Source organism: Pinus tabuliformis, chromosome 9 (assembly GCF_031772625.1).
Source record: "Pinus tabuliformis cultivar Carrire ecotype Pingquan chromosome 9, CPIR1, whole genome shotgun sequence".
Taxonomy (NCBI): Eukaryota; Viridiplantae; Streptophyta; class Pinopsida; order Pinales; family Pinaceae; genus Pinus; species Pinus tabuliformis.
This window is the reverse complement of record NC_142307.1, coordinates 1818711911-1818728595: the sequence shown is the minus strand read 5'-3', so window position 1 is coordinate 1818728595 and position 16685 is coordinate 1818711911. Positions and strand designations below refer to the sequence as shown.

Below are 16685 nucleotides of genomic sequence, written 5' to 3'. Positions count from 1 at the left end.
CTAGTTAACCAGAAGGGCCAAAAGAAGAGTGATATCCAAGGCTGAAAATTGTCCTATTGTGATTGCAGATCAACCAATAACAAAAAGTTTAAATATATTACCTTTAGGGTCCTATGATATCTTAATTGGCATGGACTAGCTTAAGAAACATTGGTCGCTTCTAAATTGTAAAACAAAAATTATTAGTTTCCTAAATGAGGAAGGGAATAGATAAGAGACATAGGGAATCAAAATACCCCTGAAATTGAGACCAATTATAGCCTCATAGTTAGGAAGGGAATCGCTTTGGTATCCAAAGCACCCTACCACATGAGAATACCAGAACAGACTGAGCTAAAAATTTAGCTATAGGAGTTGTTGGATAAGAAGTATATTCTCCCAAGTGTGTCAACTTCGGGAGCTCTTGTACTCTTTGTTAGGAAGAAATATGGTACCTTGTGACTTTTCATTGATTATAGAAAATTAAACAAATTAATAGTTTAGAATAAACACCCACTACCCAGGATAGACGATCTGTTTGTTGAAGTAAAGGGGGTATAATGTTCTCAAAATTTGATTTTGACTCTAGATATCATCATATTCGAATTAAAGAAGAAGGTGTTTGATAAAATTATTTTAGAACCAGCTACGGGAACTAGAAGTTTGTCATTTAACCTTTTGAGCTTACTAATGCCCCAACAACATTCATGTGCCTTATGAAAAGCATCTTTTATCAATATCTTGATAAAATTGTATTAATATTTATTGGTGATATCCTGGTTTATTCTAGAATTATGGAAGATCATAAGAAACATTTGCAAACTGCATTGCAAACCTTACAGGGGCATCAACTATATGCTAATTATAGCAGATGTGAATTTTGCAAGGATCAGATTCAATATTTTGGCCATTTCATCATGCGTGATGGGATAGTTGTAGTTCCCGAGAAGATTAAGACCATAATGAAATTTCATGTTCATAATAATGTAGCAAACATTAGATTTTTTTGGGGTTAAGTTGGTAATATGGTTCTTTCATTGAAGGAGTTTCAAGAGTAGCTTACCACATTACCTCTTTACAAAAGAAGGGGAAATGTTTTTAGTGGATAGTTAAATGTTAAAGTAGTTTAGATTAGCTAAAACATTTACTTACCATATCCCCCATTCTAAGGATTGCGGACCCAAAGAAATGCTTTGTGGTTTTCAGAGGCACTTGTAAAGAAGGGGTTGGAGGAGTGTGAATGTAAGAACATGGAGTTGTAGCATATGATTCTCGGAAATTAAAAGAGCACAAATAGAAATATTCATCCTATGATTTGGAGTTGATAACAGTGGTTCATGCCTTAATGGTATGGCAACACTATCTTCTTGGCAAGAAGTTCATATTGATGACTAATCACAATAGTCTAGTCAGTTATTTTAAACAACCCATATTAAATGCACAACAAGCATGATGGTCTACCATTCTAAGGGAATTGTATTTCGATATCAAAAATCTAAAGGGTAGAGAGAACTGAGAAGAAAATGCCTTATGTAGATAATTTTTTTTTTTTGTATGAAATCTCATTCAGCAAAGTCAAAACTAATTTTATAGAACAAATTAAAGATGTTGGTCACAGGGATCCAGAGGACCAATTTTTGTGGCATCAAGAAAAATTACAAAACAATAATGAAAAATATTTGGGATATGATATTGATGAAGATAATATATTGATTTATAGGGGTAGATTTTATGTTCCTAACCAGCAAGGATTAAAATATTTAATCCTAGATTAATGTCATAAATGTCCTTATTTTTCTTATCATAGCTATCAAAACCTAATTAATACCCTAAGAAAATATTATTTATGGGATGGAAATCGGAGATTACTACACTTGATTTTATTACTAGTTTACCTATATCTAGAAGGAAAAATGATTGTATAATGGTTGTAGTAGATAAATTAAGTGTGTACATTCTAGTGCGATCTGCTTATAAAATAATTCAGATTGTTGATATTTTCATAGAGAAATTTTTAGATTGCATAGTGTGCCTAAAGTGTTAATATTTGACAGGGATGTGAAATTCACATTTTCCGTTTGGAAAGTTCTGTTTACTGAATTAGTTACACATATACAACTCAGTATTGTTTTTAACCCTCAAATGGATGGACAGACTGAATGAGTGAACTAGGTACTTGAAGACATGCTAAAGATGTATGTGATGCACCAACCAATTAAATGGTAAGACTACCTTTTATTTGGTAGAGTTCACTTACTATAATAATGGATGCAACCTTGTCATAACCTTTTAAAATAAATCAAAATAAAACTTTCTAACATTAAAGTTTTTCCACTAAAATTTTCACTTAATTCATAATTCACTAAGTCTATGCAGTAAAAGTAAATAAAATATTTACTTAGTGTTACATTAATAGATAATATCATAATATAATAGTATTCCACATATATTAATAAGTTTCAAATAAATATTTTGCTATATATAAAAAATAAAAAAATTTAAACATTAAATTTTTCAACTTCTTATTAAAAAATATTATATTAATAAATAATGTCATAATTATTTAAATAATTTATATTATTTTATGATATCTTCAAAGTCACTCAAATCACCCCACTAATTTTAAAATAGGAAAATCAATAACAATCTCGAACAAAATGACATAGATATATATATAAAATAATTATTGGATTCTTATTGGATTCGTGTCAACTAAGCTCCTTTAGGATGCATAATATAATATTCTTCCGCGATTATATTAATAAATTTCAATTACGTATTCTAATGTATATACATTATGCATGATGCTTGGCTCGAATTACTTCATGATTATAAAAGAACCTTTAAATAAAAACACGTTAGAGTGATTCCATTTGCCGGTGGCTGTCACTGACTAAATACTTCACTGAGTGGTGTTAATATGAACAAGGACTTTCAATTTAAAAGATAGGGCCAATGAAAAATGATTTTAGCAAAGGAAGACATCTGCGGCCATCTCACTATGTTACGTAATACATGACCTCAGAGCAGATGCGTAGCTCTTTCGCCAGAAAGCATTTTTTTAGAGGTGGCCAGAGATTTTTCACCACGTAGGATATAATCCCATTTGAAAATATTAGAATAGAATAATGTAAAAATGGAAATATGATAAGTTCGTTGAGTTGTCTTTTTAATTGCCAGTAAATATTCTAGATTTATGTGAATTACTGGATATAATTTCAGAAGTTATTGTTTTTGAATGTAAATAAATTATAGCTGAGTCAGAATCTATATCCTTCAAGTTATTATGTCCATGAATCTATATATTGTGATATATTTGGACTGGGTACAAATGTACAAACTTAAGGCTGAATTAATAAAAATCTTCCGCTGTATTAAACAACTCTGTATTTTCTATTGAGAAAGCGACAGGCCTTGGACACAATTGAAATGTAGCCAGTATATTTATCTGCCCAGGCCCGAGCAATAATTTCAACCGATTCAGGTTATGCATTTTTCTCTCCGTCCTTGTTTTTCAGGCCATATTCTCTCCTAGCAGATTAAATTTCTTCGCTCAAATTTTCGGTTAGTTGGGAATTTCAGGGGTTTCTCTTAGTTTTCCACGGTACTGAAATATGGCTATGCTGTCAGGTGCCAATACTATGCCTTCGGAAGTAGAGATCGTGATCCCGGAGACTTCTGCGGCATTAGAAGAAACGGTTGGAGAAGCAATTAGAACAGTGCAGACAACAGAGGAGAACATATGCAGCAAAGATCAAGACAACGATCTTGTAAGGTCGGATGTGGGACTAATTTCTGATGGAATCGACTGTCTTGAAGTTATCCCGGACTGCTACATCAGACCTCCCAGTGAGAGGCCGAGGCTAAACGAGGTGGCTTTTCCGGACTTTATTCCCGTGGTGGATCTTGACAATTTCAGTGTCTCTGCTAGGCAGAGGGTGATTCGCAATATCAAGGATGCTTGTCAACAGTACGGATTTTTTCAGGTGCTTTGCCTTTCAATTTCTATTATTATCTTGGATAAATAATTAAGATAAATTTAATAATTTTATTTTAATAATGTATAAAGTTAAAAATGATATAAATTTATTTGAATTTTCAATTTATTATATATTTAGAAAAATTAAATAAAATTGATTTGTGATTTTTTATTAATTTTATACATAAATGATCATATATGGAAAAATTTATTCACTTTTAATAAAAATACGCACACACTTAACCCACGATACCTCATAGGTACCCAATATTACTTGTGAGGATGCCTAACCCAATTGATACATTTTAAAACTTTTAGTTATATGAATTTTTTCCATTATTTTATTTATAAATTTACTAAAATATTATTTTGTTGAGAGATATTTCACAGCTTACTATAAAAAGAAGGTAATCTTATATTTGAAAATAATATTTTTAAAATAACAGTTAAGTTAATAAATTAAAATAATAATAGTAAATAAAATTTTAATTTAATTTTAATTTTAGACCATTTTAATATAAAGATAAAATATTTGAAAGTAAAAAAAAATTAACTTACTTTTTTATGTAATATGTAGTTGATGATGATATGTAAAAATAATATTATTGATATTATATGATGTGGAATTTGTTGTATGTTACCATATAATATTTAAAACAAAAAATATCAATCACAAAAAAATACTTTATTAGCTACAATTAAAATATTCCAATTTCCATTTTAAACAATATAATTTTATGTTAATTATATATAACTAAAAACATTGTAATTCTCTGTTCTCAATAATTTTATGAAGAAAACTAGACCAAAAATCTTAATTAAAATAATTTAATTAATTTTTTTTTGTATTTTCACTTTCCATTGATTTATTACATTCTTAATATGGAGTTGATGATGATGATGATGGTGGTGGTGGTGGTTAACGTCCACTGAGACCAAATTGGTCTATCGGACCTATAATTTGCTTTCTTAGTTTCTAATTGTCTCGCTCCTTATCTTTCTTATCGAGATTGGTGTTGTAGCTTTCTTTTTTTTTCTCTACTGTTTTCCAACTTTCTTTACCTTGCATCTCCTTCATCTCTTCTAGTTCTTGGGACATTGGTGTCTTAGCTTCACGATCTATTGTGTTCGTCTTTTTAATATAGTGGGAGAAGAAGTTTGGTCTAGGAGATTTGCTTTGCTATTAAATGAACATTTATTTTGTACGGTATTCGAACCCTCATAACTGTTGATGCGTGAGGGGTTGTCGAGTTCACTCTTTTGTTGTTGGGCGGGGCTTCCCCCCTACTTGTCTTGAGAGTTGTTTCTTTCTTGCCCGATTTCTTGTGATTCAGAGTTTTCTCGAGAGTATTCTTCTTTGATGATAATGTAGTGTTCTTTTTGTGCTCCTTCCCACCATGTAGATCTGTGGTGATTTTTTCCCACCATGTAGATATAACAGTTTAAAAAAATATTTATAACAAAAAAAAATTCAATTTTTATATACATGAAAGAGAGAATATCCTATGGATATATATCACACATCATTTATTGACATTTTAATGTGTGGAATCATAAAAAAAAATTAATGTGAACTATGTATATATTTACGCCATAAGGTGTTCCCTCTTAAATGAACTCCCATGTTGTGCTACTGTGTAACTTTATCGGCCATTGATTTTGGTGTTACATAATGGGATTAATATTGGTCATTTGATCATAAGTTGAGTGGTTTCTTAAATAGTTAAACAGTTTGAGAGTTTGTTAAATGGTTAAACAGTTTGAGGGTTTAGTAAATGGTGGTCACCCTCCTCTCTAAGTCGCTACACCAGAGTGCATAGTCACCATGGATCTTCACAGAAAAACACCAGCCCAAGCATGTAAGGGATGAAGACCAAATTGTTTCAGCCATTTGTTCAACGACCTGTCTTCCCCTGTTTTTGTTGCTTAAGGAAGAAAGCCATCTTATTGTAATCTGGATCGTTTTGGAACTTACAACTCCAACAATTCCTCTTCAGTATTTTCCAGAAGTACTTGCTCTGAAAACCTATTGTGATTCTAGCTATTATTTTGTCATTGGCTCTTAATAGGAATAATTATTGGTTTCAAAGACATTCATGAAAGGATCGAGGGATTAAGAAAAATATCTTACCAATACATCCTAATGTAGATGAAGTATCATAAGACCAACAAAAAATGAAGCTAGGGCTTTCCGAACTACATGAAGAGATTTTCACTTCGCTCAAAGCAACTGAAAGAACTTAAACATATTTAGGGAAGATTGCATGTGTTAGTGGTCGTTCTAATGTCTTTGAAATCGAAAATCATAAGTGGAACTCTTTGAAGCACATGTAAGAAGCGAAGACCCCCTGTTTCCCCTGCAATAGATCAACGTACGAATTGATGAAAGTTGAATCTTGTAAACGTTGAATGATTTGCTTCAAAAAATTGCAAAAAATAATAAGTGCCATGATCCTGACAAGGGTTTCATGGATTACTAGAACCCTCTAAAAGAATAATTCATTCTGTTAAAAATAAAATTTAGTATTTGACTCTAATCTATGGATTAAGTTTGGAATTGTTGGGAATTATTATACCATTATTATCACATTTATGTAATAAAATAAAAATTTGTTTAGACAATTGCAATAACTAGAAATTTTGTTGTTGTCAAACTTCAAAACTTCTAAATGTACATGCGGTGTGTATCCTTTAGTCTCTTGCAGAAAAGATTTTTCGGGCACTGTGTCATTTTCCATTTCATTATTTATTGACTCATTCTCACTGGAGCTTCTCAAGTATATTGCAATCATTTGAAGGAAAACAAACTACAGAATCATTGTACTTATGTAAATTTCCTTTGGAATGAGCCCAAAGGGCCACCTCAAATCATTATTTGGTTCTACTCGATCTGTTCCATTTCCTGCACTTAGAAGGTGTTGAACATTTCTACCATGAACAAGAATTTGAGTTGCATGATTATTAGAAATCTTTTATGGTGCTAAATTTTTTTTACAGGTCCCAACAACATTATGTTGCCCTAATAAACTACCTAATGGGTTCTGTTTAGACCATTCATCTTCATCGGCTAATGCTTCAGTCTTTGTTGAAAATTGGGAAGGAATGTTGGAGGCTTTAACATGTGAATCTCTAATATGCACATCCATGAGTTCCTCATTGCCAATGACAAGAATCCTATTGTAATTTATGGAGTTCTCCATCGGCCAATTTGAAAGAACATCAAGTTCAGATGCATGACATTTCTCTTCATGATCTGAATAAGCCTAATTACACCTCTCATTCGATGATGTGCACCGACATTCTTCCTTGACATGCGAATTGTGGATGTCTAATCTTTTGTTGGCGCATTTTGCAATCAGAACGTCATTGCAATGTGTTGACCACACTTAAACCCAATAATAATTTTTTAAATAAAAATCAAAAGCAAGAAGAAAGTCACGAAATGATAATTATGAGAGAAATCAGTAAATACATATTGAATATACCATTTATGGTTTGATTAAAGACAAATTGTGGGTTTTGATCATGGCACTTTAGAATTGAGTGTAGTTTCATTGCATTTTCAGGTCCCAATTGCGTCTATAGATTTTGTGTCTTGGCTCATTTTCGTGAAAATTTCATTGATGCAGAGAACTGTGGGCAATCACCTTGATGTAGCCTTGTTATAGTACTATAGCATTGTGTGAGGTTTTGAATATGAATGAGCCAATCAGAAAGATTGTGGAAGCACTGGTTTCCATTTTAGTTATTTTGTTTGGGAGCATAGTTGTCAAAATCTTCCAAGACTTGATATGGAGGCCTTATGCATTCTAGAAGGTCTATACAGCCCAAATGATAAGAGGTTGACTTTACTAGATACTCTCTTGGAGCGTGCCATAATACACACAACTTCTAAAGGAGTCTCATGCATAACCAATGCAGAATATTTCTCCTAACATCATTCCTAGGGTCACACCACATTACCATTAGTGGTGCTAGATATATGGTTCTCTTTCATTCATTCTCTTTTACTTCAAGGCTTGTTTTACTTTCATATGTTGATCTTGTAGGCATCAAACTGCTAAAACGATGAATTTACAACACATGTTTTTTACTGGTTGTTTAGATTTTTAAATGGTGTGAAGGTTGAAATCAATTTTTGATTGGTATTTCATAATTTTTTCTACTCAGGAGAGACATTTCTCTGTTGGTATGGACTCTGTTCAAGGCTCTACAATTCAATGGTGTCGAAGTTGAAATCAATGTCTGATTAGTATTTGGTAATTGTTTCTAGTCAGGAGAGAAATTTTTCTATTGGTATGGAACCCATCCAAGGCTGTATATTTCAGAGCCAAAGCTAATCAAGGAAGTTTTACCGAATAAATTTGGTCACTATGGAACAGTGAACCCCAAGCCATTTGTGTTGGATATGTTAGGGTATGGACTACCTCTTTTATATGGATTAATATGGGTAAAGAACAGGAGGATCGTGAGCCTTGTCTTTGGTATTGATAAACTTAAGGTACGGATTCCTAGAAGGTCTACAATCACACTATAATAAAATTGTGAGATACTCTCTCGGAGCATGCCAGAATGCACACAACTTCTAGAGGAGGCTCATGCACAACCAATGCAAAATTCTTCTGATGACATTGTTCCTAGGGTCGCACCACATTACCATAAGTGGTGCCACATATATGGTTTTCTTTCATTCATTCTCTTTTACTTCAAGGCTTGTTTTACTTTCATATGTTAATTTTGTAGGCATCAAACTGTTAAAACGAAGAATTTACAACATATGTTTTCTGCTAGTTGTTTGGATTTTTAAATGGTTTCATGGTTGAAAACAATATTCGATTGGTATTTGGTAATTTTTTCTGCTAAGGAGAGACATTTTTCTATTGGCATGGACTCCATTCAAGGCTATACATTCCAATAGTGTCATCAATGTCTGATTTGTATTTGGTAATTCTTTCTGCTGAGAGAGACATTTTTCTATTGGTATGGAACCCATCCAAGGTTTTATATTTTAGAGCTAGAGATAATCAAGAAATTTTTATCGAATAAACTCGGTCACTATGGAAGGGTGACCCGCAAGCCATTTGTGTTACCTTTGTTAGGTTGCATATTGCCTCTTTTAGATGGATTGATATGGGTAAAGCACAGGAGGATCGTGAGCCTTGTCTTCGGTATTAATAAACTTAAGGTATGGATTCCTGGAATGTCTACAATCACACTATAATAAACTTGATAACCTATTACAACTATAACAATTTTGTAAGAAATTGAAGATTTTGGCATTTTAAGAAAGGATTGTTACCTTACATGTCTAGGACTATTGAATATAGGCATACTATGGACCAACAAAAGCATTCCCTTAAATATATGCATCAACTTACTATCAATTTATGCTTATAATTTGACCTTATCAGATTGGTGCATACCTCCCATGTCAATTTACAATGTAATGGTGGGTCTTTAATAAGGAGGTAAATATATGAATCAAGTTAATTGATGCTTATAATTTGAACATATAAGGTTGGTGTAGAACTCCCAAACCTCTTTATACTGAGAATCGTGAGTGTCTAATAATGATACTTGATAAGTATGATTAAGAAATTAAAATAAATTATCAAATTCATCAACACTAAAAAAAATGATTTATTAATTACAACAAAATTTTATTTATGACCATGTGATATCTTATTTTCAACAGTGTTTTCCTCTAGCATATTAAATTATATTTTATATGCTGTTAATTTTCCTACCCATGCCATTTGGCAAGGATGTGTATTAAATAGTGTTCCACAGGGTCGCGTCCCCCCACCTAGGAGTTGAGTTTCCTAGCTTCCTCATGCTCTAGGGACTTGGAGACGGCTCAGGGTCATTTCCCCCCGCTCCCAAAAGTAGGGCACACGCAGAAACTTGTAAGGGGACGTTTCCTTCATTTTTTGGGGCGAATCCTCCAAATGGGGTCGTTTCCTAGGTGAAAGGGGTCATGAGGGTTGGTTTCCCTGGACAAAAATCACAATTTTTTTTAATCGAACATAAACATTCTATTTTTTATGAATCGGGAAGGGTTTAAACTCTATAAAAAATTGACTCTTGATGTATCAGACTTGAATTTTATTTCAATATTTAGTATTCATAGTCGGAACTTCAATATGGTTTAAACATTAAAACTTTAAACATTTATTTTCATTGTATATTGTTAGTAGTTACATGGTGCAATTACAAACTTACATGTATGATGTATGATTATATGATATCATGTTTTTCATTTTAAATTTGATTCAGACTTCAGTTATATGATTCATCGATTTATCATTTATCCTTCATGATGTAAGTGTTATATACTATATAATGATAAAGACAGCTACAATATAAATATTAAAATTTCAATGATATATCATATATTAATATTTTTATATTTATAATTTTTTAAGGCTGCAATGTCACCCGACATTTCCTAAAAATTGGTGGGAAGCTTTTTCATAAGTCGTTCCTGCGTATCCCCACTCCCTCGCCCCCACCTCCCGAGAACATGGTGGAACATTGCTATCAACTAGTGTTTTCCTCTTTGAATTTACAAACCTATGTTAAACAAGGGTGCATATCAACTAGATGATTTCTTAAAGAGAGTCCTTGAGATTTGGATGTGTATCAGCTAGATGATTTCTTAGGGAGGCCTTGAGATTTGGAGTCTTTCTAGAGTATGCAATTGACTTAAGCTATGTGCTCATGTTTCCAATGACAGCCAATGGTGAAGAAAATGGCTGCTTGCACTTCATCCATGCTCAAGAATTGGCAAGAAATGATGGCTCAGTCAGACTCTAATGGCAAAGAGATTGATGTTCACAAAGAGTTTAGAGCATTAACAAGACTTATCATATCTCATACTGTGTTCGGTAGCAGTTACAATGAAGGCAAAGAAGTATTTGAATTGCAGAGAGAATTGCAAGAAATGGTTGCTAAAGCTGAACAATCTGTCTTCATCCTGGGAAGCCAGTAATTACACTATAGTTCTCTTTCAATTATAGAGTTTTGAATGTCACTGCAAATTCATTAGTACTTGTACTTTTGTTTATGCTTTTTCCAAAACGCCCATTAAGACCTGCGGTTTTAGAGGCTAGTGCCATAATCCATAGATCCATGCATAACGTTCTACTGAGTGCTATACATAGTCCATAAACATTCTACACTAACATAATGCTTCAGAGTACTTATAATTAAAGACCGGGGACTTATATTTCCCGACTTTTTGACAGATACATTCCTACAAGAAAGAACAGGTATGTATGGAAGATTGATAGAAGAGTTAAAAAAATCCTGAATTCTATAATTCAAAGTAGGTTGGAGCCCAGAACAACAAGAGGTCACGTTGGCTATGGAAGTGACCTGCTTGGAATTATGATGACGGCCAACCAGAAAGAATTGGGAGGGACTCAAAAAGATCTAGTCATGACTATTGATGAAATCATGGATGAATGCAAGACATTTTTCTTTGCAGGCCATGAAACTACTTCCATTCTGTTAACATAGACAGTATTCTTACTCTCAATAAACTCGGAATGGAAAGAGATGTTAAGGAAAGAAGTGATTACTTTTTGTGGCACAGATATACCAGATGCAAAAATGCTTAGCAAGATGAAGTCAGTATGTATTCCATTCAATATATTTCCATATTATTTTTGAAATTCCTTAATCAACTAAACTCCAGGTATCACTTTTGTCTTCAAACTGCATCGTATATTTCACTAATACTAAATATAAATACATTCTGAAATTATAATCCATGATATAACTATGTTATGCAAAATTTAAATTTGGAAAAATTGCATAGAATTTTGATTTCCATCTTCTCTCTTTCCTACACCGTTGTCTTACGGGGTTCCCATTGCAACATGTGGTGCAATTACTATTATATAAAACTAGTGAAAATAGAGAATGAAAATATAGCTAAAATATTTTATTAGTATATTGCTCAAAACCAACATATATCCATTTTAACTCTTGACCTACAAAGTGCCAAGAAGAATCAAATCATTTGAGGTGCAAACTTTTCCTTGAGTTTTGAAATAAAAAAAATGTTTCCATATTGAACTTATCAAAACTTAATAGATTAGAATTAAGATAAATTTATATATATTAAAGTTTAAATTGAAAAATTTTATTATGTAAAAATATAATTCATAGCTTCATATAGAAAAAAAATGTTGTAATAAAAAATAATATATATATATATATGTATATTAATAATAATAATAATAAAATTTATATTTATATTTAATTTACAAATCTAACCCTTACAATACACTTTTTTTCCGTAGTCTCCCATATTTTACCATTAAAATTGAGTATAAAACATGTAAAAAAATATCAATGATATATAATACTAATAATAATAGTATTTTCAAAATTTAGATAATTAAATCATATTTAATGTAAATAGTACTATTAGGAAGTAGTATTTGGTCATCTTAATTTTGAGCCAAGCATACAAGCGAATCAATTTTTTCTGAGTGCAAATATCTCTTAAAATATTTAGCTAATATGAATATCAAATCTCTCTTAAAATATTTAGTTAATATGAATATAAAATATAATATATAATATAAATATGTATATCCATTGGACTTCATAGAAGTTTGTGACGGCCTCACTCACTAATCCATCAATGTAATATGATACAGAAATGTGTGTCCAAGGGACTCCATATAAGTTTGTGACGGTGTCATTTACTTATCCATCAATGTAAAATCTGTGCTCTAAACATATCCAGTACCAGAGTATTAGATCAAGTTCGGTTCCTCCTGCATATGGGAAAAAAAATGCATCAGAGATTAAAAGAAAATATGGTTTGAATCTCTTAGTCATTCATTAATGCAACAACTAAGGGGAAAAAATCTCGTTTCACTCTAAAGCCTCCTTTGATAACTTATAATTCAGGTCATGGCAAAACCAATTCAGGTCCTGTTAGGTTTTTCCAGAGGGAACATACTCTGATTATTTTGAGAAATGAAATTGACAACTGAAAACCTAAGTTAGTCCAATGTTTGCATAGATTTGATACCACTGGCATTACTTTCCAATGTGTTTTCAGATCGTAAATCATGGAGTGCACGAGACGGTGATCCAGAGAATGCTGGAAGTTGCCCAAGAATTCTTCACAATGCCTGCGGAATATAGAGCAGATTTGTATTCCGAAGACCCTTCACGCGTTGTACGCTTGTCGAGTAGCTTTAACGTTAGGAAAGAGACTGTTTTTAATTGGAGGAACTACCTGAGACTCCATTGTTATCCTTTGGAAGATTATATTGACTATTGGCCTACAAAACCTTCTGCTTACAGGTGGATATAAGAAAGCTTCCATTTTCGTAGTCCTTGAAAATTTATATTCCATTAGTTGCATCTGGTATTAGTTGCATCTGGTATATGGGCAGGTAAATTTTTTGTGCGTGACCATGTCAGTCATATTTTCAAATATTCGGGGAATCTGCACTCGATTTAAGCTCAGCTCAGGATTCGTTTTTGGCGTGAATGCAGAGAAGTTGCTAGCAAATACTGCATGGAGGTTAGGGCAATGACTTTACGTTTGCTAGATGTCATATCAGAGAGCCTGGGACTGGAGCCCGACCTTCTGAATAAAGCTCTTGGAAAGCATGGCCAACATATGGCAATAAATTACTACCCTCGCTGCCCGAACCAAGAGCTCACCTACGGCTTACCGAGTCACACAGATCCCACCACCCTGACGGTTCTTCTCCAGGATCAAGTATCCGGCTTGCAGGTGCTTAACAACGGAAATTGGATTGCTGTTCAACCCATTGCAAATTCCTTCGTAGTCAATATTGGAGACCAATTGCAGGTAAAGCACTGGATGAAATCCATGATCAGTGTAGCCCCTAAAGAACAATCACAGTATATATTCATATAGCAAGCTGTTTAATTGTGTGATGATACAATTCCTCTCTATTTTTTTCAGGTTTTGAGCAATGGATTATACAAAAGCACAATCCACCGCGCTCTAGTGAATTCCACGGTATCACGTATTTCTATTCCAATGTTCTACTCCCCTTCTAATGATGCAGTGATAGAACCCTTCTCTTCATTGATCAACCCCGATAATCCTGCTTGTTACCGGAAATTCACTTACGAAGAATACTATCGCAAATTCTGGAGCAAAAGTCTGGACGGTAAGACGTGCTTGGAGTTTTTCAATGTTAATGATGCCACCAGGCCTGCAAAAGATGAAATTACATGCCATGATTTCAACAGCCTGACGTTCCAGGATGCGACCGTCTGATTTCTCTACCTAACTCCATGTACGTGTTAGACATTAAGCAGCCTGCTGTAAGGCAATAAACGTTTGATATGTATGCTTTCATATTTTGAAGTTATTTTAGATGGATATATATATATATATATATATATATATATATATATATATATATATATATATATATATATATATATATATATATATATATATATATATATATATATATATATATATATATATATCGCCCCGCTTTGCTGTTAGTGTGATATATATGTCATGATGTTATTTTAGGTGGTTGGGACGGTTCATTAATGAACTCCTCACTTATGTTGGAATCTATTTATACAAGATATGTTGCTGTCTGTTGACCCAACCATGATGTAATGATGTTGACGCAACCATGATGTAATGATGATATCTGAATGAATAGGTGAAATTTAAGTATCTATTGTAAAATAATATAATTTTATTATTTTTTTTAGTTTTAGATGTATAATTTTGAAAAAAAACTGCGATTTTAAATATATTTTGATTTTAAATATATTTTTGATTTATAAATAGATACTAAGTTTTAAATAAAAAATTCTCAAATCAACCATAGAAAGTCAATTCCATATATTATTTATACATGCTACTCTTCTATTATTATCTATTATTATGAAGATAATTGAATTTAAAATACCTTTAAATTCAATAATATATCTATACTCTATGCTTCTTTTTTAATTCTGCAAAGGGCAATTCGGACCCAACTCTGCAGCGAGGTGGTTAGCCTAGGCCGAACTCGAAGTACCTCGCAACATATAATAAATATCTCAGCAGAATGCATAGAAACTATTGGATATACAATTCTCAAATCCAATAACATCTATACACTATACCTCAACATTCATGACTCTACTACGAAGTACTTGGAACTCGTCCACTATACCTGAACATTCATAAGTCTACTACGAAATGCTTACTACGTGACCACGTAGTGGGGAAATGGTTAAATTCACTGGCTATTTCAGTTTGTATCTATTCCATGCATATCAAAGAAAAAGGGTAAGGGCATTGGAAGATTTAGCTTCATATATTAAATGCGTAACATAAATATTACGTTGAATGTTATCTTCACCACAAATGATTTCCCTACTGACAGATATCACTGGCCAACGGGTATTTGTCTCTTTCTTCTATGCTATATAGAATGACACTAGAAAATTACATCAGGATTTTGTGTTTTGGTATCCTTCCCCGGCGTGAAATAGTTAAATTCACTGGTTATGCGTTTGTTTTTCTTCCATGCATGTGGAATGAAAAAGAAGCCTGCTGGAGGATTTACCTTCGTAATTTAAATGTATAACATAAATATTTCTGTTTGCGTATATTCAACATAAATAGGAATTGCCAGAACACAGTGGGTTGAAAATTAAAATTTTCCAACTGCCACATGAACATGTTTCCTACATAGTCCTATTAATGAATAAACCTTGGCTCATGTAATATTTTTCAAAGTAATTTTTTATAGCTTTTTTAATTTAAAATAACTCATGTCAACATCTTAAAGCTTAAGTTGGTTGTAGAATTTTAAATATTTCAATAATTTAATAAACATAAGTTAAATTAGATATTTGACACTTTTTTTTATAAAATAAATTTAGAAAATATTTTAAAATTTACTATAAATATAACTAGCACAGTCTACCAAGTGTATAAATATAACTAGCACAGTCTACCAAGTGTAGTTGATATATTTAGATTAATATTATTTTGGTATGCCAATTAACATATAAAGGATGGAAAATGTCACCAATCAATATATATCAAGTACATTTACTAATGTGGTTGTCCTAGTTGTTATTAGATGTGCACGAGAAAGATTAGTATATAATGGTTGAATATTTCTTATTATAGCTAAATTTTTTCAATTTATGGTCTACAATTTATTAAGGCCGAGGAGGGTTTATTATGGTCAACATATAAGTAAATATTGATGACCATGCTCATCCACATCAATCTATACATTACTATGATAGATTATGATTGACAATTGTTGACCATAGTTGACCATGGTTGTCCATGTTTCATCATGGTTGAGGATGGTTGGCCATGACTCACTGTGGTTGAGCATGATAACCATGGTTTGATAAATTATACTAAGTTTACCATGGATTAACATGGTTTGACATAATTGGGTATGGTTGACTATACTTTTCTATGATAGATAATAATTACAGAAGTTGACAATTTATGGATATGCTTGACTATATTCAACCATAAAGACCTTTGTTGACCATGTTTAACCATTGTAACCAAGGTTGATAATGGTTTGCCACTAACAATGGGTAGAGCATGGGTTGTTTTAGGTTGACTGTGGTTTATCATGGTTAACTTTAAGGTTGACAATGGTTAACTATGACTCACAATGGCTAACTGAGGTTGTGCATGGTTGATCGTGGCTGATAATGAGTGACAATTTTT

General features: G+C 32.4%; 1 protein-coding gene and 1 pseudogene across 1 annotated transcript; both read left to right on the top strand.

Annotated features, from left to right (window-relative positions):
* Positions 1–3593: 3593 nt before the first annotated feature.
* Positions 3594–14243, top strand: LOC149156062 (protein DMR6-LIKE OXYGENASE 2-like). The gene is made up of 4 exons (XM_089444623.1): positions 3594–3965; positions 13041–13288; positions 13484–13805; positions 13923–14243. Exons 1-4 carry the CDS (start codon positions 3594–3596, stop codon positions 14241–14243), a joined length of 1263 nt encoding a protein of 420 aa, XP_089300749.1.
* LOC149156063 (cytochrome P450 709B2-like) lies at positions 7655–11721 on the top strand (annotated as a pseudogene).
* Positions 14244–16685: the final 2442 nt, after the last annotated feature.

What these genes read in the sequence shown, in the direction of transcription:
- LOC149156062 (XM_089444623.1), top strand. Translation starts at nt 3,594, where the DNA reads ATGGCTATGCTGTCAGGTGCCAATACTATGCCTTCGGAAGTAGAGATC. An exon ending in ACAAAACCTTCTGCTTACAG is followed by an intron (nt 13,289 to 13,483) that starts GTGGATATAAGA and finishes GCGTGAATGCAG; the next exon opens with AGAAGTTGCTAGCAAATACT. An exon ending in ATATTGGAGACCAATTGCAG is followed by an intron (nt 13,806 to 13,922) that starts GTAAAGCACTGG and finishes TATTTTTTTCAG; the next exon opens with GTTTTGAGCAATGGATTATA.